The 12,566-nt window shown below is 39.6% G+C and overlaps 1 protein-coding gene across 2 annotated transcripts in view; it reads right to left on the reverse strand.

The window, feature by feature from the left end:
• col4a2 (collagen, type IV, alpha 2) overlaps positions 1 to 12,566 on the reverse strand; it is a 62,575-nt gene that overhangs the window by 14,224 nt on the left and 35,785 nt on the right. For both annotated transcript variants that reach the window (XM_067515700.1, XM_067515699.1), the window contains exons 5-12: positions 1,810 to 1,944; positions 1,672 to 1,716; positions 1,445 to 1,561; positions 1,283 to 1,351; positions 1,150 to 1,185; positions 940 to 993; positions 750 to 785; positions 543 to 584 (exon numbers count right to left, since the gene is read on the reverse strand). In XM_067515700.1, the coding sequence (XP_067371801.1) occupies positions 543 to 584; positions 750 to 785; positions 940 to 993; positions 1,150 to 1,185; positions 1,283 to 1,351; positions 1,445 to 1,561; positions 1,672 to 1,716; positions 1,810 to 1,944 (534 nt within the window). The remainder of the gene's footprint in view (positions 1 to 542; positions 585 to 749; positions 786 to 939; positions 994 to 1,149; positions 1,186 to 1,282; positions 1,352 to 1,444; positions 1,562 to 1,671; positions 1,717 to 1,809; positions 1,945 to 12,566) is intronic.

A 12,566-nucleotide genomic window follows, 5' to 3' on the forward strand; every position in this document is an offset into this window, starting at 1 on the left:
GTAAGCAGGAAATGCATTAAGGGTTAACCAGCTCAGGATGAAACAAGTCAAACATTACTAAGGCCTGCAATCTAAATAGTGCCTATGTAAAAAATAAGAATTATCAAATTATAGATGCTTGGTATCCAGAATAAAATCCTGCTGTGATTGATATAAATGTAATTACTAATTTGTTTATTCCACTGATTCCTACATTGGGGTATGCCTTCACTCAAAAAAGTTCATGAGATCAATTGAGTGAATAGAAGAAAATTGTGATGATGGTTCTGATGAAGTTCTGCTATGCTAAGGAATTCAAAATGTCTGGAAAGCACTGATTCTAAAGATTTCAAAATATCATATTGTTTGAGCACTATTTGTTTAGTATATAAAATTGTACAGAACATTAAAATGTTAAACTGGAGACTAAGTAGCAGCAGTGTCAGATAAATGAAGGGGAGCAAAAAAAATGCAGTAGAGTACAGTTCTTCAGAAATGTACAGTTGCTTTTTTGCAATCACTGTGGAAAAAACCCATAAAACTCAACAAACATAGTTACTCACTTGTTCTCCTTTTTCTCCTTTAATGACTTTGGTCATTGTGCCCTGTTCAGAAAAACAAAAAACACTTGACACTTTACTATATGATATGATACTTTCATATATATATATGTACAAAATAAAACACACTCAGTGGACACGTCATTAGGCCACCCTATTTAAACTGAATAAGGGTGTGTAAACGAGGAGCCTAATGAAGTGGTCAGTTACCTTTGCACCTTTGGGACCTGGAGGCCCTGGGGGACCCTAGCAGATAAGAAAATACAGGTTCCCGTTTATCACCTTGTGTTGTAAAAGATTTCACACACACACACACACACACACACACACACACACACACACACACACACACACACACACACACACACACACACACACACACACAAACAAACACAGGTACCTTTGGTCCTTGTGGACCTCTGTTACCCTCCGATCCTGGCCATCCAGAAGGCCCCTGCCATAAATCAAGGGACAGATAATACATGGGTATGAAGCTAAAGCTTAGTATACATATAGATAGTTATAGATATAGTTATAGATATAACTATATCTATAGAGAGAGAGAAAGAGAGATAGTTATAGATAATGAACTTTAATAAATGTGTCTTACATATAATCCATTAAACCCTGGTGTGCCCGGATCTCCCTGTAAAGAGGTATTTATTAGGTCATAAATGCTATTTTCTGCATCTTGATGCCCTTAAGAACCAAATAAATGTTTGGTGTGATCTTATCTTCCTTACTCTGAAACGCTCCATATACACACTCAGCTCCAGAGAGTCTCCTTTCTCTCCCTTCCTGCCTGCTTGTCCCTGAAAGAAGGAAACAGAAAGACAGAGTAATGGTCACTTACAGAAAATCAAACTCCTATGTTAAAACCTACAGCCCAGATGGGTTTTACTTACATGAAAACCAGGTGACCCATGAGAACCACGTTGTCCAGGTAAACCTGGCTCACCATGTGTTCCGTTACAGCCGTCTGCACCTGGTTTCCCTCTGACCCCAGGTTGACCTGGGTGGCCCTGCAGAGTGAGCATCAAATTATGACGATGCTCTTAGAATCTCTACATCTGTGGATATAGAGTACAGTGAGCTTATACTGTTTTCACCCAGGATGGATAGATGGACTTACAGGAATACCATCATGTCCAGAAAACCCAGGAACACCAGTCATTCCCTGTGGAGCATCAAGAATCAGACGTTAAATGACAGAACAAACAACAAAGTATTGTTTTTCAAGTTATAGAGAAAAAATAGCAGGACATTTTACCACATTTCCTTTGGGACCTATGATACCACCATGGCCAGTTTCACCTTTCTGCCCCTTTGGTCCTACGATGCCTGGATCACCTGGTCTCCCTGGAGGCCCCTGTGGACCCTGAGGACCAAGTGGCCCAGGGGAACCCTAAGATTGTAGAAGTAGGAAAAGCAGAAGCTGACCAACTTCAGGTTGAGGATAAAATATGTAAAAGAAAAAGCCACAAAGAATTAAAGCTTTATTAATCTGAATTAATTATACTTTATTTAAAAACAGGTGGACATACAGTGGTGACGAGGAGTTAGAAAAGAAGAGAAGATCATAGGCCAAACATTATCAAGGTTTTCAAAAATGTTGTTATTTTTGTCCTAGTTGACTATTTTCTGACTAATGCAACCACAAGAGTGCACAATCCAGTGTCTTCTTGTGCCAGTCCCAAGTCTGGACAAATGCAGAGGGTTGTGTCAGGAAGGGCATCGGATGTAAAACACATGCCAAATTAAAAATGCGAGTCATGACTTTCACACCGAAAATGACTCCCATACCGGATCGGTCGTGGCCCCGGTTAACAACGACCACCACCGGTGGTGTTGACCTACAGGGTACCGGTGAAAATTCGGCTACTGTTGGACGAAGAAGGAGAGGAGGAAGATGTATTCGTAGGCAGAGAGAGAAGAGGAAAGCCAAGAGTGTAGGACTGACAGAAGGGTCTTTGAATGCTGGGACAATGACAGGAAAGGCTAGAGAGTTGATTGACATGATGTAGAGAAGGAAGGTGGATGTACTGTGCAGGAGTACGAGGTGGAAAGGTATGAAGACTCTAAGCTTAGGAGCAGGGTTCAAGTTGTTTTACCATGGGTCAGATAGCAAGAGAAATTTAGTAGGACTGGCAGAAGTGACAGGAACATAGGGTGACAAATAAGAGCGGAGGTAGAAGCACTCAGGTGGACGACATCTTATGCCGACGTTTTAATCTGAAAGAGATCAGTGACTGTAAAGAATTGGTAGGGTAGAGTGTAGCCAGACAACACAGGATGGTCGCTTGAAAAATGATTCTGGTGGTGATGGGGATGAAGAGGACAAAGGCAGAGCAGAGGACGAAGTGGTGGAAGTTAAAAAAGGAATAATGTTGTATAGTGTTCAGGGAGGAACTTAGACAGACTCTGGGTGGTCAGGAGGTGCTACCACATGATTTAACCACTACAGCTAATGTGATCAGGAAAGAGGAAAGTGGACAAGGAGACTTAGTGGTGGACAGTAAGGGGGGAGAGTTAAATTTGTACAGGTTGGCGAGACAAAGAGATAGAGATGGGAAAGATGTGCAGTAGGTGTGATTAAAGATAAGGATGGAAATGCATTGACAGGTGCCAGGAGTGTGATGGGAAGATGAAAGGAGAACTTTGAAGAGTTGATGAATGAGGAAAATGAGGAAGCAGCAAAGATTAGTGAGAGTGAAGTGAGGAGGACGCTGAAGAGGATGAAGAGTGGAAAGGCAGTTGGTCCTGATGACATACCTGTGGAGGTATGGAAGTGTCTAGGAGAGGTGGCAGTAGAGTTTCTGACTAGTTTTTTTAACAAGATCTTGGAGAGTGAGAGGATGCCTGAGGACTGGAGGAGAAGTGTACTGGTGCCCATTTTTAAGAACAAGGGACATGTGCAGAGCTGTGGCAACTACACAGGAATAAAGCTGATGAGCCACACAATGAAGTTGTGGGAAAGAGTAGTGGAAGCTAGGCTAAGGGAAGAGGTGAGCATTTGTGAGCAGCAATATAGTTTTATGCCTAGAAGAGTACAACAGGACATGTATGAGAGCTTTAAGACAGTGGTGAGGTGTGCTGTAGTTGTGACAAAGGAGTTCAAGGTTGAGGTCGGTCTCCCATCAAGGATCAGCTCTGAGCCCCCTCGTGTTTGCTCTGGTGATGGACAGGCTGACAGATGACGTTAGACAAGAATCTCCATGGACTATGATGTTTGCAGATGACATTGTGATTTGTAGTGAGAGCAGAGAGCAGGTGGAGGAAAATCTAGAGAGGTGGAGGTCTGCTCTGGAAAACAGAGGAATAAAGCTTAGCCACAGTAAGACAGAATATCTGTGTGTGAATGAGAGGGACCCAGGTGGAACGGTGAGGTTACAGGGAGCAGAGGTGAAGAAAGTGCAGGACTTTAAGTACTTAGGGTCAACGGTTCAGAGCAACGGAGAGTGTGGAAAAGAGGTGAAGAGGCGAGTGCAGGCAGGTTGGAACAGGTGGAGAAATGTGTCAGGTGTGTTGTGTGATAAAAGTGTATCAGCAAGAATGAAAGGAAAGGTGTTCAAGACGGTGGTGAGACCAGCGAAGTTGTTCGGCTTAGAGACAGTGGCACTGAAGAAAAGACAGGAGGCAGAGCTGGAGGTAGCAGAGCTTAAGATGTTGAGGTTCTCTTTGGGAGTGAAGAGGATGGACAGCATCAGGAATGAGTACATCAGAGGGACAGCTCACGTTAGATGTTTTGGAGATAAAGTCAGAGAGGCCAGATTGAGGTCGTTTGGACATGTTCAGAGGAGAAACTGTGAATATATCGGTAGAAAGATGCTGAGGTTGGAGCTGCCAGGCAGGAGGTCTAGAGGAAGACCAAAGAGGACATTTATGGATGTAGGGAGAGAGGACATGAAGTTAAATGGTGTGAGAGAAGAGGATGCAGAGGACAGGGTTAGATGGAGGCACATGATTCGCTGTGGCGACCCCTGAAAGGGAACAGCCGAAAGAAAAAGAACAGGATGAAACCACTTTCGGACTGTATCACAAGGGGGAGACATATGCATTCCTTTTGCTCAGTGCTCCCCACTCTCATGGTCCATCCCGTGGTCAAACAGGTTACTGCACCCTCAGGAAAAGATACAAACTTGACTACCGCATGGGGATTTAAAAGCCAGAGGGAAAGATCAACATCTCCAAAGTACATCTCAGTGTCACTGAACGGCATTAAGGAGCAAAACGAGCAGAACAAATTAGAGACTTTTTCAGATAAAAAACATAATCTTGTCTCATCTTAACACATAACTAAAAGACGCTCAAAATACACCCAACATTTAAACGCAGTTCAAAGAGCTGTTCAGAGAGCATTTTAATCGCTGACTATTTCAGTCTACAGTCACCCCCTAATCTACAAGCTAAATATAACATTTGATTATGATACTCAGAGTGATGAAAGAGAGAAGGCAGGCCGGCAGAAGTGTGATTCTGCTCTCCAAGACATACAAACGTCTTTTTTTATGTCCTAACCGGGTCTTCAGTAGAGCTGCTGCTGCTTTTCAATAAAGACAAGAGCAGCATGCAAACAAATTCACAATGGTTATTATTCCCAAGGTTTTTCTTTAGTGCAAGTTAGAGTGTGCGTGGGCCAGGTCTGGTAGCATCCCTCAAGACGTAGAGGGACGCACTCTCACACACACAACTTAATGATTCTCCAAACAGTGTGTTGTGAGTCAGTCACAAAACCAAGAGAGATGCTTGAGTGCTGGGATGAGAAAAGAATAATATTGTACCAAGCGAAGGAAAACATTTAAGGGTGATGATATTATGGGAATTATATGTGTTTGTTTGGTCTGGGAGTTCATAGGGTCAGTGAGTCAGGACATCTTTGGTTTAGGGGCCTGACAATATTCACAGAACAAAAAAACAAAAATGTAGCAGCAATGTTATTAGTCCCCAGATAGAAATGCTCTAGGCTTTGTTAAAAGGTCTCTGAGGAATTGATAAACTTCAGGGACCCCAAATGTCAAATAACAATTCAAACAAGTTAACAGACAAATCACATGCAAAGAGGGTGAGACAGAGCCTCAGATGAACTTGTCACTGAGGGATCCTTTGCGTGTGCTGTGCGTGTTTGTGTGGTACTCGGAGCGCTGCCTGTGTTTTTTTTGTTTTTTTTTTAATAGGAGGTGCGTGTTTGGTCTCTGCTTCAATCTCAACCCTGCAGCTGTTGCCTGTGGAGCAGACAACAGTCCTGTCAAAACAAATCAAGCTCCACATGAACAACGGACAGAGTGTACAATGCTGTGAATGTGTGAATGTTTGAGATTTACAGATGAGAACAGCTAGAAGACTGGACTGATCAAGCGATAAGTAAAATAATCATGATAACATCATCGTATTGCCAACAATGATGATGGCAAGCTTGTGCTTTGACCAAAATGCTAATGTCAGCACGGTAACATGAGCACAGAAAAACGCAAACAAGCTGATGTTACTTCGTATAAAGTCTCATTTAGTCAGCATCAGCATCCTTTAGTGTGCTTTTATATTATATATTTTATAAAACAAAGTGGACCTGCTTGTGGCACTAAAGGTACGTTTTTACCAAATCTCTTGGTCATTCACGCAACAACATTTGAGATATTTTATTCTGCATTCTGCAAGTGGTGGACCTACTAGCCAACAGAGCTGTGCAAATACTGTGTTTAATAATGTGCAATAATTAAATGTCCAAACAGAACCTCAGAATAGCAGTTTAGGCTCCAAATGTCTGCAAGAAAATTGATAGTAAAACAGAGCCAGAGCTCTGGTGGAAAAAACATGTCACCAATATTGATGCCAGCGGACTATTATTAATACTGATGGTAAGTTGGTCTGTGTGAGGATCTCAGCAGAAACAATGCTGACACCAAATCCCTGTCATCTCCAAGTATAGATTTTTTTTGTTTTTCTTTATGAAACATAATATTAAGGATTCATAATTTGCATGTTCCTGTCAAGATTAGAGTAGTTTTTATCACATTTTTGTCTGGATGAAAACTCACATCTGTTTCCTCATATTCTCTACTGTTGTGGTGGGACAGAGCCCCACAGGCACATGACAGAAGGGCGTCACATGCACATTCACAGTCATAGTTTTAAATCATCACTCTCATTAAAACGATATTAATCAACCCGACTGCTTTTCTGAAGAAAAATAGTAAGTTTTAGTAAGCACAGTAAGTTTTCCAATACAGGAAAATGTAAAATATACAATGACAGAAAGAAGGAATGAAGTGAGCTAGAATGGTGTCTTATTTCTAACATATGCTGCGTGCACGTCTATTTGTAATTCCATCAGAGATCTTTGTCTAGAGCACTTCCATGATAATCATTGTGCACTGCTTTGTATCTTTCTGCAAAACACAGGCCTGATAAAAAGCTGATATTCACAAGTTCACATTTGTGTGTGACAACAGACACAATGTAAAAGCCTAAATGCTCAAAATTATATAGCAGGAAAATATTTTTCATTTACCATCACATCTGTGAGGTTTGTCAATGAGACGTTTTGTCTTGAATCTGTGCCAAGTTCAAAAGTGGAAGTCATCAGAAAAAATGCAAAAGTGTAACTTTTACCATTAATATATAATAATATTAAGCACAAATAATATTAGGTACTATTATTATTATTATTATTATTATTACTACAAGTACAAATGTTGGGCAAAAAGGTCATTTACAGAAAGTGTCTGTAATTATCTGATGAAGCTTTTCTACTCCTCCTGACACCCGTCTGCCCTGTGTTTCCTTCTAAGAGCCTCAGTGTGCTTGTTGGACCATCTTGACAATATCTGAAATTGTTAAATTACCCCAAACTATTGACCTTATAAATGGAGACGCTGCCTTTGATATTTTTTCAGATTTGATGATCACACTCACTTCACACAGTGGTTTTTCAGGTGTGTGCTGAGGTAACAAATCAGGCAGCATTTAAATTTCTCCCTCATGCTTCAACATTTAATAATTTTATTTAATTCTTCAAACAACAGCTTGTATTTTTTTCTACTTTATAACTGAGAGCAAGACAATGACCCAGAGACCGTTTCAAAGTGTGTCCCCTTACCCAGCCTAAGGCTACAGTAGGAGACTTTTTAATTGAAATGTTTGCTTTGAGACGCTTTTGGACAACACATTATTGCTTCATTTTAATTATAGTAAAAGCTTCAGTATCTCTAAATCAAACCAGCCAAATGACTTTCATATATCACAGCCTGTTTTTCATCATTTTAATCAGCTACATCTCTTCTCCCCAGTCCCCCTCCTCTTTAATTACTGGTCCTCCATAGATTCACTTCCTTTTGACCTCTATACACCCTATTCTTATCTGCTCACACTACTTCCACCAAGCTTTTCCTTCCAAACCCAACCTCTGAAAATGTCGTACACCTTGTTTTTGTTTTAAATCTCTACCAACGATCCTTTGTCTGTTTATATTATTTCCCTGCTTTTCTCTACTGAGGGAAGAGTAATCATGCTTTGTGAGAAAAAAAGCTGAAGAATACAGCATGAAAAGCACTTGAGTATAATTTACCCACTATATATGTGAACATGAAATACATCTGAGTTGTATTGCAGCCGCAGGTGCACAAACTTTAAGTAGAAAACAAGAAGGAGAAATATTGATATTACAACTCAGTCCAGTAAAATTCTGGACATTTATAAACAGACAACCAAAAAAAAACCTAATGAGATGCACATACGTGTCTGTTTAGGCCTGAGTTCATCTTTCTATTTGAAACCTAGTCATGACTTCACCAGAAGCTCAGGAGACATGTGCTTCTCTCAGGCTTTTTCTGTAATCACAGCTGTCTGTGCTCGTTGTTTTTCTTTCTGACACAGTCAGCTACACCATACCTCCATAACTTCAGCCTCATATCTTGTGAGCTCCATAATGGGACAAGCTATCAATCAGCAGTCAACTCTACTGAAATCACAGGGGGAGGAGAAGAAAATGAGATGGGAAGACTTTACATCATATGTGACCAATAATCTTTATAAATTCAACTTTTGAAAGTATAATCCAATGCAGTCAATTTAGTTTTAGTTACAGAGGACATTTACCTCTGTAACTAAGACTGTCTCTGTAACTAAGACAGTGAATTTGCTACCCCTTTACCCTGAACTGACCCTGAACTATAAAGACTCAACAAAAACATCCCTATCCCACACACACACACTTAATTTGAATAAAAATGCTTGTGTAATAGCCCAAGACTGTAATCACACTTTACATGATGAAAGTATATCTTGCACACATACATATTTATACATAATCACAAAGTGTGTGTTTATGTGTGCATGAGGAAGTCTGGGGTGGGTCCAGGGTATTTAAAAGGTTTTAAACTTGAATTTAAACTGGCTAATAGTGTTTTTATAGTGTACATTCACTGTCACATTTTTTAGCTCTTTTTTTTTAGCTCCAAATTGACGAAAACCAGTAATAACAAACAGTTGGGGAGAGGTAAAAATCCATCCTTTGAAAAGAAAATATGCCAGGTTGCTAATGCTACAAAATACTAATGTGATTGAAATACAAAACCACATAATTGCACATAATAATAAAATTGGATTTATTTATATTGATTCTGATTTATCTTAGCTTCAGATTTGGTCCGTTCTCTTTGTGCTCAAAGGTCTTCGGCAGGCACCTGGCAGGGGGTGACCTGGGCTTTACTCCACTTTACTCTCATTAGTGACTGCAGGCCACTCCACTGACTTGAAACATCATTGTACATAAAAACAGCACAAAATGTCAACATTATAGTGTACACAGGCCGTACAATATATTATTTTGAAATAAATCACAACAACACAAAGAATGACAGAATATACACAAGAAATCAGGATTGTTAAAAAGACAAGAGGAATAAAACACCAGCTCTGCTACTTGCTAACTTATGTCTGCTTTTAGTGGTGGACAGGGGCCAGCATGGGTGAAAAGAAACACAACAAAAAACGCTTAGACAGCTGTCAGAACTCAGAGTACATCACAGTTTTCTGAGCATGGAGCCGGTCAGATTTCCCATGCTGACTTCTGTGCACTACAACGTTAGCAGCACTAGGTGGAGGTAATGTTGCGGCTAATTGGTGTAAACCAAAGCAGTACCTAAAACACACCACGCAGTTATGTGACTGAGGCTATGGTGTGGGATTGGATGCTGAGAGGCAAACATGTTAACCTCTATTCTTTTAAAATAACGCATGAGGAAATATGATTTGTACAGTTTTCTCATATTCCGAGTTCATTGCTGCAGTACAGTATATAACATTACACCAATAATATAAAAACTATAATGTACTCTTGTAAAGTGCCCACTGAAATTTCTACTTAAGTAAAAGTAAGTACATGTGATTTTATTTTTCTTAAAATATTCAAAATCAAAAGTGTTTCATGTATTTGACATAAATGATGGGTTGAAGAGGATTAACTATATGATCTGATGTTTTTTCAGTTTTATTTCTAAACTACTAGTATCAAGTTAGAAGAAGACAAAGGCAAGTCCAAGTTCAAGTTCAGGAAGTAAAATTACTGTATGCAAGCTTACTTTGAGCACTGCTAATAGGTCAAAGAGGTCTTTCAAATAAGATCATGGAAGGAGAAAAACTGACATTGTGACTGTCTCTGTAATGATTCATTTTCATAAAAAAATGGATAGAAATGGTTTATTATTTGATGTTTAAAGTGAGGCGATTGTAATGCAACTTTGATTAGAAATGTAGTAGAGTAAAAAGTATATATATTTGCTCTTAGATCTAGTGGAGTAAAAGTCAAGTAGCCATAATTAAATCTACTTAAGTAAAGTATGTGAGAAACTGCACTTAAGTACAATATCATGGTAACTGTATTACTTTCCACCACTGTTCGTCCGTTCATTTAAAATCTCTGATAAAATCTCTTCTCTTTACACTACAGAAAATACAGTGACGTCTTTCTCTCTATGTCCTCTTCGGCGAGTGTGTTTTTGCATTTCTCAATGCTAAATCACACATCTATTAAAAGTTCCCCCGTCTGACACCATAAATTTAATCTGGGCCAAGACTGTCCCTTGGGGTGAACAGTTTGGGAAGACATGGTAAGAACAGGATGGGAACACACAGCCCAGTTCACGAACCTCTGACCTCAGAGAAAAATAAAATAAATGCATAAACAACTATCCAGAAACTCCTGTCTGTTACTTCATTAGTCTGGCTGGAAAAAATGCAGAGGGCATTTTGTAATTTTTAACACAAGAAAAGTAAATACCTACTGATTAAAGCATCAACAGAGATTGGAGCTATGGCAACACAGCTTTATTATTCCGACATTTGACAAAGATTAGATTTTTCTTTTTCCTTGTCATGTTGTTTGTTTCATCAGACTAACATTTAGTCTATAACTGACCTTTGAAAACAAAATACACACATGCCTGCAAAAATTAGCTATTTTAAAAACTCCTTCAAATATAAGCAACACTTGTGCCTCTTTTCATGGATATTCTCTATATTCAGTTTGTTGCGAAAACAGAAAGTGATGTGGTGGGAGACGACTCATCCTGTGCAGTGAGAGCTTTATCCTCTGATGTCAACATTACGGGACAGGGAGCTTCATCTACAGAACAGATCCACACAACACAGTGTCTCTGCCTGCTGTAGCAATGCCAATAATAAAGGTTGCAAATGACGGGGATTTACAGGAAGTCATGCTGTTCATGTGTAGGTATCATTGAACCAAACCAATTCAGCTTTCATAGTTCCCCCCAGGCCCCACTCAAAAGCAAAGTTTCCATCTAAATACATTTTTCAGAGAAATGTAAATTTATTTTGCATTAAGATTTGGTACAGTTTCGCCCAGTGCTCCACTCAGACTTGGTTTTGTTGTTATTTGTGTCAGCTGAAAATTAAAATTCAGTGTAAATTTGAAATCATGTGCGCCACGATGTACATACCATACACAAAGGTCTCAAGTGCAGTTTATCACATTTTGCTTTTATTGGAACTTTTGGACCTTAGACACTGCCTAGTAATATTTTTTATTTAAACTGAGCAAAAAAGAGGTGGAAAGAGCAGTGAGAGATGCCAATAACCGCAAAAGGAAGTTAGTGTTAGATTGTGGGTTTTGGAAAGTTACACAATTTCTTAAATGCAGCCCCTTCTATTCAACGGTAGAAAAAAAGAGTTTCAACAAGAACTCTAGTTCTGAACTGATCTGCCTCCTACAGGGGAAATGAGAGAGGTAGAACAACATAGGGAAAGAATAAAGAAAATAACGTAGAAACAACAAATAAAGGAAGGAACAGTGGTGTGAAAAAGGCAGCAGAAGGGGAAATGCTAAAGAATGATTTATGATTGAATGGAGTAGAAGAAAATGAAGAAAGAATTTGTAACTGTAGAGAAAGAAAGATAGGAAATTGAGTGAGAAAAAAAGGAAAAGGGAAGGTAAAAATGGGTCAGTAAGGTGAATTAAAGCACGTAAACACTAAATGACATCCTGTTCTTTGTGGCCTCAACAGTCAGGCTTAAATACTTTGGTGGATTGAGTCCTGCTGCTCTGTGACACACCTCACATGTGTTTCTTGGACACATTTTGTTGGACTCATTTCCTTAACATCCCCATCCCTTCTATACAATGCCCATGGGAAAACAGGACCCAGCTCCCCTCAAGTGGTGGACAGAATCAGGGGTTAGGGTAGAGGCTCGATGAAGCTCCTCTGGGGGAAAACAGAGTCCTCAACTAGATGCCCTGCGGAGCACTCGGGCAGAGTAAATAAACATCTGGAGATGATGTTTAGATATCAGATAATGTGTGTTTAGATCTACTCGCTGCAGCCGAAGAGGTCAGCTTTCAAAATGCCACATTGGGAGAATGTGGACCAGATATAAAGTGACACACAGATAAAGAAAAAAGGCCATAAAGAATACAGATAACAGAAATAGTACTTAAATGAAAGTAAAGTGTTGCATGATGATAACTAGATTTATGAAACAACAAATTACTTTTACTCATCTGCTCCGGGA

Source organism: Channa argus, chromosome 9 (genome assembly GCF_033026475.1).
Source record: "Channa argus isolate prfri chromosome 9, Channa argus male v1.0, whole genome shotgun sequence".
Classification (NCBI taxonomy): Eukaryota; Metazoa; Chordata; class Actinopteri; order Anabantiformes; family Channidae; genus Channa; species Channa argus.